Source organism: Canis lupus, chromosome 29, assembly GCF_011100685.1.
Source record: "Canis lupus familiaris isolate Mischka breed German Shepherd chromosome 29, alternate assembly UU_Cfam_GSD_1.0, whole genome shotgun sequence".
NCBI classification, from domain to species: Eukaryota; Metazoa; Chordata; class Mammalia; order Carnivora; family Canidae; genus Canis; species Canis lupus.
The window spans coordinates 18,024,429-18,036,714 of record NC_049250.1 but is presented as its reverse complement, the minus strand read 5'-3'; the positions used below and the strand labels follow the sequence as shown (position 1 = coordinate 18,036,714).

Genomic DNA, 12,286 nt, shown 5'->3' with positions numbered 1-12,286 from the left:
CTCTCATGAATAAATAAAAATTTTTTACGTGTCTTAAAAACACTTATAATCCTTCATCAGGGTCTTATTTATTTTTTAAATTGTTTAAAATAATCCAAAACTTTGGTGTTTCACACACAAAAATCAGTGTGGGGGAGGAGAAAGTGATACAAGAATCACTGAATCCATGTATGGCAGGGAGATAGTAATTGCTGTAAATGAGAATAAAGAGGGAAAGCTAATGAGTTGAAAAGAGTCATGGCATGGATTTCAGATGCACTAGGATTCCTGAAGGAAGAGGAGGAAATGGCTGGGAAGCAGCACTGGGAAACACGGAAGACACACTACCTCTCCTACAGAGCCAGAGGCATGTGGCTTAGCAACAACAAAAAAAATTCTTTCCTCCAGAAGGTTCCTGGGGAGGTAGTGTTATTGAATGACAGGCACATTTCAGTCATGTTTGACAAGAAGATAAAGAGAACAATCAGAGAATAGGCTAAAGAGCATGTGAAATTGAGGAGATCCTGAGTTCCCAGGAGCACAGAGGAAAAATTTGAGCCTATGAGACTGATACATTATTTTTTTAAAAAATTTTGGGGGATTAATAAGTAATTTCTGAAATATTACTTGTTTATCACCTTACCTGTGTTTCCTTTTGCAGTACACCAGAAGATTATCAAAAAGGAAAAACACACGTTCTTGAATATTTCCAGAAGAAATTTTCAATAAGACGCCACACATGAGCATTTCAGTGCAAGTGTCGGTAATGTTGGATCCCTAAGTCAGAAAAAATGGAGATAATCTCTGATTACTTAACAGAAACATTTGTGTGTAATTCTTGTTCTCCTTAAAGTCTGTTTGTTTTTATTTTAAGATACAATATATGGACAGGATGCAAGTTCAGACACCATAAATATTTATGCACTAGATGGAGGTCTCCTTCCCTCCTAGACTCCTCCTGGTGAGTCTCAGCAGATACAACTGTGGTTAAGAGATTCTGGGTCTGCTTTTAGCTCTCTTACACATGTATGGATATATACGTATATAAAGATGGTGATACATATTACCTATGTTCTTTTAAAAAGAGATGATTTCAAACTGTTGTATAACATCCATGTCCCTAATACACCTTTCCTCCTCCTCTCTTTCCCTGGAATGGGAAAAGAACTCCATGGACACGTCACAAAGTACATGAAATTCTCTAAATTTTTGGCAGGCCTCAATTTATATATCCACTCCTAGGAGGGAAAGAAGAAGAAGAAGAAGAAAGAAGAAGGAAGAAGAAGGAAGAAGAAGAAGAAGGAAGAAGAAGGAAGAAGAAGAAGAAGAAGAAGAAGAAGAAGAAGAAGAAGAAGAAGAAGAAGAAGAAGAAGAAGAAGAAGAAGAAGAAGAAGAAGAAGAAGAAGAAGAAGAAGAAGAAGAAGAAGAAGAAGAGATTAATGGGGAAAAAAAATAAAGAGAGCAACCTTCCCTGGAGCCTTTGGAGTAGTTAAAAGTTAGCATAGGCACACTCATTCATTAAATAAGCTTTCAACGGGTGCTCACTACAGTCATAGGATTAGGGGCAAAACTAAGTCTTAACACAAGCACTACCCACTGAGAGGAGCCACAAGGTGGAAGGAGCCTGGTGAGCTAAAGATGGAGGAAAGCTATGCATTAAAGCAGAGTACAGGCATCCAATCGTTGTGTGAGCTGATCAAAAACATCTATTTTGAGCTCTTAAAATGTGGTAGTCTATTTGTTTCTACAACCTAAACTATCATAACTAATGCATTAAGTTGGACAAAAAAAAAAGTTTTCAGTAGATAGCCATTTTAAGCATGCTCTGCAAGAATATTTCTATTTTCAATATGTCTGGTTTCTTTAAATCCAGGAATAAATTTCTGATTTTTTAAAAACTTATTTTATTTTTATTTTTGATATTTAAAACTCAGAACATTAATTTTAAATTGTGTATTTCCACAGTAATCATTGACATAGTTTTTCTGATTGCTTATGAAATTTTATTTATTATTTTTTTAAGATTTTATTCATTCATGAGAGACACAGAGAGAGATAGAGGCAGAGACACAGGCAGAGGGAGAGGCAGGCTCCAGGCAGGGAGCCCGATGTGGGACTCGATCCCAGGACTCCAGGATCACGCCCTGGGCGGAAGGCAGGTGCTAAACTGCTGAGCCACCTAGGGATCCCTGCTTATGAAAAAAATTTTTTTAAAGATTTTATTTATTTATTCATGAGAGACACAGAGAGAGGCAGAGGGAGAAGCAGGCTCCTCACAGGGAGCCTGATGTGGGACTCGATCTCTGAACCGGGGATCACGCCCTGAGCCAAAGGCAGACGCTCAACCGCTGAGCCACCCAGGCGTCCCCTGCTTATGAAAATTTAAATCACAGTGACAAGTCATATGTATCAACATGAAACTTCCCAAGTGGGAAGTTGAGAGAATGTGATCCTGTTAAGTATGTATATTACAAACACATTTTATTTTATTTTTTGTTTTTATGTTTCACTTAAGTATTTTGTTTTATTAAGTTTTTTATTTTAATTCCAGGGTAGTTAACATACAGTGTTAAACTAGTTGGAGGTGTACAATATAGTGATTCAGCAATTCCAGGCATATCTCAGTGCTCATCATGATAAGAGTACTCTTAATCCCCTTCACCTCTTTCACCCAACCCCTAACCAATCTCCCCTCTGGTGACCATCTGTTACAAAACATTGTAGATTTAAGATATTTCCCTTTCTCTTTTCCTTTTATCATAAAAATGGACATATAACTGGAGATCTATCAAAAATATACACAATTTCATATCCCTCATCATGTGATAATTAAGTAAAAACTGTCATCAAATATGAATATAAAGTCCAATTTCAGTGGCAATGATTTTTTTATTTAAATACTATTCCTACCCAAGAAAAAAAATTAACACAGAATACTTTTAAAAATGTAAACAAGGAGGGATGCCTGGGTGGCTCAGCAGTTGACCGTCTAACTTTGGATCAGGGTGTGATCCTGGAGTCCAGGGATCGAGTTCCACATCAGGCTTCCTGCATGGAGCCTGCTTTTCCCTCTGCCTATGTCTACCTCTCTTTCTCTGTGTCTCTCAGAAATAAATAAATAAATAAATAAATAAACAAACAAACAAATAAATAAAATCTTTAAAAAATGTAAACAAGGAAACATCACATTGATTCTTGCACAGGGACCTATACAATGTTATAGAAGTGGCTTTATTGATAACAATTTTATGAAAGGTATAAAATACTTCATATTAGACTATTTCTTTTTTTTTTTAATTTTTATTTATTTATGATAGTCACACAGAGAGAGAGAGAGGCAGAGACACAGGCAGAGGGAGAAGCAGGCTCCATGCACAGGGAGCCCGACATGGGATTCGATCCCAGGTCTCCAGGATCGCGCCCTGGGCCAAAGGCAGGAGCTAAACCGCTGCGCCACCCAGGGATCCCATATTAGACTATTTCTTACAGTAGCCCCAAAAAGCCAAGCAAGGAGGCTAACTTGTTATTTTATTAAAGGGTAACTGCAGATGTTATATTAATTTGCATATTAACCAGTCTTCCAATAAAGTTTCCAATATTAATATAGGTATTAGTAGATGCATTCCTACTTTATAAAAATGTATTTTTTAAAGATTTTATTTATTTGAGAGAGAGAGAGAAAGAGAGAGAGAGAGAGAGCATGAGTTGGGGGGAGCAGCAGAGGGAGAGGTAGAAACAGACTTCCCACTGAGCAGGGAGGCAGACTCGGGGCTCGATCCCAGGACTCTGAGATCATGACCTGAGCCGAAGGAAGCTTAACCAACCTAGCCACCCAGGTGCCCCCTGATTTGACAGAAATCTTAACCATATTTTCTGACCTGGTTGTGATTATAATCTTTATTAGTAAATATAAGAAGAACTTAAGGTAAATTTGAGCTAAGCATGGAGGCCATTTATTCCATCCTCTTACACAGTCTCACAGGATATACTGTCCAAGCTCTGAAGAACTCATGGGAACTATTGTGTAAACTAAAAAGTGGATATATTATTCCTGATGATAAAAATAACTGACAACCACACCAAACGTTGCCATAAGTAAGGCCAACACAATCTCCCTTTGTAAACTTAACCTGTTTGGAAAGCTGTACCATAATCAGAAAGAATCCTGACAGAAGTAAAAACAAAACAACAACAAAAACAACAACAAAAAACACTCAACCAGACAGTAACAGAGGAAGAGGACATGATTTCTGACCCTCACTGCTAGTTTCACCACTGCCGCTACCCCTGCCCCCTTGCCCCACTCTCGTCTTCCCATGATCTGCCTGCGGGTTATTGGGACTGCTCTTCCCCATCAAGCTCTTATTTGTTCACATCTTTTGTCTTGTCAGTGCCACAAAGACTTTCTGCTGAGGACAAGCTCCCCAGCTGAGAAAAACCATCTTCCGTCCTGTGAATGGAGTGAACAGACTAGCCAGGCCACGCTAGCTAATGCACCAAATATTCTCATAGGTTTGGTGTTTGAGAGATTGAGCACTGCCCGTCAGCAGCTGAACCTTTGATTTATAATAAAAAGGCAAATTTTATAGAAGGGCACTCGTTTAGACCGTAGCATTAGACAAGTCAGAGGCATACCCGGAGTGCTAGAGGAGGGTCTTTGACAGAACATATAGACAGGGCTAGAGTTGCTTGTTTATGTACCAAGAAGGGAGAGACAGAGAGAGAGAGAGAGAGAGAGAGAGAGGATGGGTGGGAGGGCAGGAAAGAGGACCAGAGGGCAGAAAGGATGCTCTTGGTAAATTAGAATTAGAGTAGTTTGTAAGCAATGAGCTAACACAATCTGCCACTTGGACAGAATCATCCATAGTCTGTCTCTCAGTGTGTCTCTCTCTCCTTGCTCTCTCTTTTCTCTGCTTCCAGTACTAACTACACTTCAAATGACTCCTCAGATCTGTGGCTATGTTCATGCCTTCTAGCCAATGTAGAAAAGGATATTAGTATTAAATTTATACAAAGAATTAACAGACAATATATGTAAAACTCCCAGCACAATGCCCAGTACAGAAAAGGACTCCATAAGGGCTACTACAATTATCATTGCTAGCTCTTTTAAAGGTGATGACATCAAGCCCAACCATTTTGCTATGCTTCGAAGTGTATCTTCCAATACAATCATAATGTCATTCATATTACATTTTACTAAATCCTACTGAGATATGTCTATCATTGAGGTGAGTTGTCTTTAACAGCAAGATTTAAGAATTAGTACAGTATCTACCTTTACCATCTTTTACCATAGTAATCTACTATCATCACATGAAATCTCTTCAGTAATAATTAAATAATTCCCAGAGAATTGCTTATGTACTTAAAGGAATCTCTGTCAAACATATACATTTGTCTAAAAAACTTCATTCTAAAAGAATGCCTTGTAGCATTTCTCTTTATACCACGTGTATCTCGTAGATGATAAAGTATGACCATCTTGCTCTTGACTTACCATGACTGAATCTGTACATTATTTCTATGACAACAGAAATCTGTCGGGACACCTGGGTGACTCAGTCAGTTAAACGTCAGCCTTCCGCTTGGGTCATGATCACAAAGTACTGGGATCAAGCCCCACGTTGGACTCCCTGCTCAGTGTAGAGCCTGCTTCTTCCTCTCCCTCTGCCACTCCCCCCAGTTCATGCTCTCTCTCTCACTCTGGTCTCTGTCTCTCTCAAATAAATAAATAAAATCTATTAAAAACATCTATCATTATTTCTATGACAATCATTAAGAATTTTTTAACCACAGGTATGTACAATATTATAAATATTGAAGAAAATTTGACCAAGTGTATATATAGTCTTATGTATAGTATGATGTGCCTCTCACGTCAAATCCATCCCATCTACAAGTAGATACTTAATAAATGTCTCTTTTTAAATAATGTTCTGGTATTTTTTCTCCCCACTACATGATAAATCTACCTTTCTCTGTAGTAAAAAAAAAATCTCACAACTTTTATCTTTAAAGTAAATGAAGGGATGCCTGGTGGCTCAGAGGTTGAGCATCTGCCTTTGGCTCAGGGTGTGATCCCAAGTCCCATATCGGGCCACCTGTATGGAGCCTGTTTCTCCCTCTGCCTGTGTCTCTGCTCTCTCTCTCTCTCTGTGTCTCTCACGAATAAATAAATAAAATTTTAAATATATATATAAAGTAAATGAAATTTATTATATTTTGAAATTACGTGAATTTCTTTTCACTTATCTAGAAATACCAGGAGAGTTTGTGGGGTTAGGAATAAAGAAGTCAAGCTATAAAATTCACAGGAGAAATTGAAATAAAGTATGGCTGTGAGCATCAGATTGCTAGGTAAGACTCAGGAGCACTAAAGTCTATCAAAATGACGTCAGACAAGTGAACTAGAAAATAAAAAATGTGGAAGCAAGAAAACAAGCCAGGCAGATCATCAGAAGAGAGCAAAGCCTCTAGGGCAATGGTTCTCAAAGTTTATAATTTAGAAGACACACCTGATGGGCCTATTAAAATTTCCAGGTCCCCTGGCACTACCTTCAGAGATTGAAACTGAGTAAAGCTGGGGTAGGTCCCAAATCATTCCAGTAAGTGCTGATGCATTTGGACTTCAGTACACACCCTAAGACTGCTTTGGAGGCTTTGAGTACTTGAATCCAGGTGCTCAAGGGCACAGTATAGCAAACCTGCTGACATGGAGATAAGGTGGGCACAAGTCTCTGCCTGAGGTAGTCCTGACTGCTTCCCAGGGCAGACTGGTGTTTATCACATTAGCATGTTCACAAATATACCACATGGTCACCTGTGGTATAATTCATCACTGGTGAATATTCACTGAAACCTGCATAATGTTACATAACCTAGCGGGCATTTTATCTGCATTTTTAAAATTGACGCTAATTTTTAAATCTAGATATCTATTTGTTTGCAAATCCATATTTAGTCATTGAACAACCATGTATGATAAACACTTTTCTCTATATGAATACTAAAGTCAGGATTTTAACTTTCAACAATACACCAGACAATGTGTTAAACATTTTCTTGTGTATAAATCTCTAGCAAGTTGGTTTCTGTAAAGTTTTAGAAAGAAAGAGGAGGGAGGGAGGAAAGAAGGAAGGAAGGAAGAAAGAAAAAGGAAAAAGAAAAAAAGAAAGAAAGGGAAAGATGTTTACTTAGTTAAGTCAGCTTTGTATACTGTTTCATCGGTCACCGTGCAGATGTTGAAGGTAGCAAATTATTTCACTTTGGAAAAATAAAACTTAAAAAACTTGAACTATAGAAATACCTTTACAAAGACAGAATTTCATGTGAGTGTGAAAAAAATACAGCCCATGAAAATAAACCAACATTTGAGAGGTAAGGTGTAAAAGAATCATTTTTAAAAAGTAAGAGGGCTTGCATAAATCATTAATTTTGAACTACCCTAAACCCATTACACATAATATAATATGTACATATACATATTTAATGCAGATTTTTTTAAATAATGTTTATCCATATGATTCATAGTTCTGCTGTCTTAGCAATCCCTTAAAAAATAACCAAAATAATGTACTTTTATCATCTAGATGATTTATCTTTTTTAAGTTGTATTTCCCTTTAGAAAGCTACATTTATCATGTAAAATCATGCTTGCAATGAATTATATATAGAGAATTAAATACAGGAAAATCCCAGCAAGGAAGTTACATGAATGGTTCTAATCCTCACTGCTTTTATTAAATCAGGAAAGGAAGGCTGACAGTTCAAGGTGAGAAGTAACCATACATAAATAACTATGACCAGGGGTGGGAGTCTACTCATTCAGTGCATCTCATTCCAAAACCTTCTCTTTCTACTCCAGCCTGTGGAAACCCATGTCATCCCTCTTCCTTCACCATGGCCCTGGCAGTGCAAAGGTGAACTTCAGTGAGGGAAGCCCATCTGTGTATGTCCTTAGACAAAAGAAACAGAACCTGTACTATGGAAATCCATTCACAAAGACTGAATTTCAAGCCACTGCAAGTGTTCAACTCTAATACGAGGAAGGAAAAAAAAAACCTTGCATGGTATGTATTTGTGAACCATAAGCCAGAACAGGATGCTAAGGAGGATTAAAGAACATCAAAGTAGCAGAAAAATGAAACAAATAACGGAAGTAGGTCAGAATCACTGCTACTACCAAAAGAACCAAAAATATCAAAACATATTGAGAAGCCACTGACAATTAATTACTACATAACTACAATATAATTGTATCTGCATTTAATTACCACCCAACCCACTATGTATCAGACACTGTCCTAGATGGCCAGACAGAGATCCAAGGCTTGAGATATGACCCCTGCTCCTGATACTAGTGGAAGAAACAAATATGTAAATATAGAATTAAATGCAGTGTGATCATTGCAATAATAGAGCATTAATAAAATGAGAATTGGTATGACTTAACAATGATGAATATTAGGGGCAGCTGTGTGTTTATGATTATATATGTTTATAATTAAGTAGATAGTTCATTCCATGCTGTGGTTTCAGGTTTCAATTATTCTCCAGGGATTTTCTTTGTCAAATTTATGAAGTATGCCACTTAAATATCGCCTTCCAATATGGCGAAGAGATCAGTCTGAAATGAATGGAGCAAACTATGACCTCCCTCATTAAGACCAGGACCTGGAGTCAGTCCATGTTGGCAACACTCCTCACCAATGGCTTCTCTTCTCATTGTGTGTACCTCATGGACAAGATCAGGAGGCAAATAATACAAGTCAGAATCTAATTTGTTAAGTTGAATAATTTTGATTCTATAATTTGAGGTATATAATCATCTGCCAATTATATAGTCAGCATATATGAAAAACTATTAAATTTTAAAGCACCATTACAGAACTTAATGCGGGAAGTATGATGAATTTTCATAGGTGGACAATTCTTAGGTGCCAAAGTATGCTTTCAAAAAATGACAATACCCAGAAAAGACAGCCAGAAGCATGTGTATTTATTTCTTTTATGGCTCCTTTTTAATTTCCAGTGTTTCTACAAACATTAAAATCATGATTTTTGAAGCACTGCAATAATAGAACAAATCCCCACCTCTGAATAGACTGAATAAAAATAATATTGCTAAACCATATCTGGGCTAATTGAAAGGTAAGTCAATTTATGTTAACAAGTTCTCTTAACATATTATATAAGGGTTTATTACTGATTCTTTGCAGCTATGAGATGGCAAAAATCATTATAAAGTGAAACTACTCACTAATTATTTGACCCCATTGCTGGCTCTCCCTGCTTAACACCAGAGTCGAACTCATTCATCTCGTCAACTAAATGTTGAATGTTAATACCAGAAAAACACAGACTGCAGAGAGAAGGCATAATCTTGGCAAAGATGAAAGATGACAGGAGGCCTTGAAACTTCCCCTAATCATATGCAAAGCATTGACAGATGAAGATCTAACAGAGCTAGGCCCACTCACTGTGGAAGAAAAGAAAATTGACAAGAATGACAATTAGATGGATGTTTTATAAGAGAATGGTTTCAATATCAAGAGAGTGTCTCGAGAAAATGAATGAAGCACTTGAATATTCTTTCAAAAAAAACTTTAAAACTACTAGAAAAGTTAAACATGAAATGAAGGATACCACCTCATTTTATCACATGATGCCATAAAATGTGTACCCCACCCCCTGCAAGAGATTCAGCATTTGACTCACTCTTTTTGAGATTCAACTAATTAACTGAAGTTATAACCTAGATTCTGTCATATATTAGATAAAACAAATTAATAACAAATGTTCATTTTACCAAATGCAGTCCCAATCCAGCTTCCCCGCCTCTCCCACTTAGTAAATTCTGCTCCCCTTTCTAAATCCATTCACTTTCAATAGCCTTTTTCCCAAACTACTTATCCTTAAATAACAAGGTCATCTATAAATCAACTCTGTCTCAAGGCAGTGGACAAGTTTGTATCTACCAAATCTCCTTGTAGAGAAGAAAAAGGAAACAAGTTTCATCACAACCTCTGTTAGACTCACACTCATGAAGAGTGTGAGAGAACATGATTTGAAGTCAATACATTGTCAGACACAAACTTAATCATATGCAAAGCAGCAAACAGATGTTAAGATGGTCTTCTATCATTATATTTCTTCATGTAAGAAGGTAACCAAGGAGTCAAATTTCTATTATTTCTTTTTACTCTCTAAAACACAAAAACAAAAAATAAAATAAAAAAATAAAATAAAATAAAATAAAACACAAAAACTCCTTTGATCTTATTTTTTCCAACACCTTCATATATTAATAATTCTGCCTCTTATCTTTTAATATAACTTTTTTCAGATTGAGAGATCTACTCCAAATAGGCCATCATGGATGTAAAGCTGAATTACCAAGTAACACAATGCTTATTAATACTCCCCTGTTCATCACGACTCCGGAGATTACAGTTATCATTACAACACTATCAATCAGGCAAAAAGCAGACCAAGACTGAGAATGATCCTGTTCTATGAAATGAATCAGTGACTCTGATTAAACAGCTAATGAACTTCCTTTCCAAGTACACTGATCATTGCCCTACAATTACCTTCAGTAGAATATCTTGTGCAATGTTTTAAATGATGGATAAGACATAAAACTGAGATATAATGAATTATACTAATAAGAGGCAGGACTTAAAAAATGAGCAATTAAACTACACATCTTCTGTGATGGAGGTCACTATGTAAATGCTGACAAAAACCTAATTTCTATAATCAATTTACTTTTAAAGGGTAGGCTATCAAAGAATTAACTGAATTTTTGTCTGAGTGGATATAATATTACACAGTGACAAGGAATACAGGATTTAGAACCAGTCTGTCTATTTTCATATTAAACTCTGCCATCTGTTAGCTATAAGCATTTGGGGTGAATTATATGGCCTTCATCTTTAAAATCTGTGTAATGGGGATTAAAATAACTCAGAAAACTGTTAAAGGCTCACCAAGATTGTGTACAATGGATCAGCCTTTCCTCAAAAGGAAAGGGGATGATTGGCAACCAAGGACCCCTGACCTCCCCTAAACAAATTTACCTAGGCAAGATTAGAGGAATCTTAGATTTTGATCCTAAATCTTGAGTGATGTAATGTAAGTGTGGAAAAACTTATGAGAAAAAAATTGAAAATAAAAAAATTATTAGAGCCTATTCATTTTAGCTAGGGCACTGATGAGCCTGCCTACCACCATGGAGAGTATAGCTTTCTTATTGATTCTGTGAAGTACTCCATATCTTTTAAATTAATGTTTCTTTCAGTTTCTGTGGCTTAGAACTATCTAACTTTAACTGAAGTGATATAACATCTTCAGTAGACAGGTGCATATATTAGACCAACGGGAATTTCTCAAGGGTAAAATCCTGCCACTGAACCAGAGCTTTAAAATACTACTCATTGGGCAGCCCCGGTGGCTCAGCGGTTTAGCGCCACCTTCAGCCCAGGGCCTGATCCTGAAGATCGGGGACAGAGTCCCACATTGGGCTCCCTGCATGGAGCCTGCTTCTCCCTCTGCCTGTGTCTCTGCCTCTCTCTCTCTCTCTCTGTGTGTGTATCTCTCATTAATAAATACTTTTTTTTAAATCTTACAAAAATAAATTAAATAAAATACTACTCATTTGCATAGCATTTTACAGTATTCAAAGCACTTCTACTTATTTCCTTTGACTCCTGCAATAACCTACACTGTATGTAGGAGAGCCTGATGTACTACCGCCAAACTAAGGGTAAGAGCCTGGATTAGGGATGAAGTATGCTCAAAAGCCAGGTTTCTGCACTAGGTCATCTGATTTGGGAACCAAAAATTTCAATCACTTGTCTACCTAAACTCCAGGAATGTAATGATAATTTACAGCACAAAATACTAGATAGGCTAGATACCTGACAGATTTTACTATAAAAAACCTTCATTTGATTAATGGGAAAATAAGACCTTGGATAATTAAGTGAAATAAATAATCCACCTAAAGTAGAAATAACACAAATTCACTGTGTATCAGAATCAGACCCAATTCAAGAGATTTTACTGGAGCAAGCGTTTCATCCGTAAGGTGATCCTAAAAGGCCTGCAATGAGGAGGTCCCAGCAAAGGAACTAGACAGGGAGCTGTTTCCCAACCTTAGCTCAAGGCTTCTCACCTCACAGGCTCTCTAAGGAACTCTGTTCTTGGCCCACATGCCACCTGACATCTTCCCCTGGCCCTGTCCTAACCCCACTAGAGCCACTCTAAACATATATAAAGCTGTCTGCAAGCTGAGCAGTAA

At 37.1% G+C, this 12,286-nt stretch overlaps 1 protein-coding gene across 1 annotated transcript in view; it reads right to left on the bottom strand.

Annotated features, from left to right (window-relative positions):
* PREX2 (phosphatidylinositol-3,4,5-trisphosphate dependent Rac exchange factor 2) overlaps positions 1-12,286 on the bottom strand; it is a 276,462-nt gene that overhangs the window by 176,100 nt on the left and 88,076 nt on the right. The window contains 1 exon segment of the mRNA XM_038579474.1: positions 623-756. Coding sequence (XP_038435402.1) covers positions 623-756 — 134 coding nt within the window.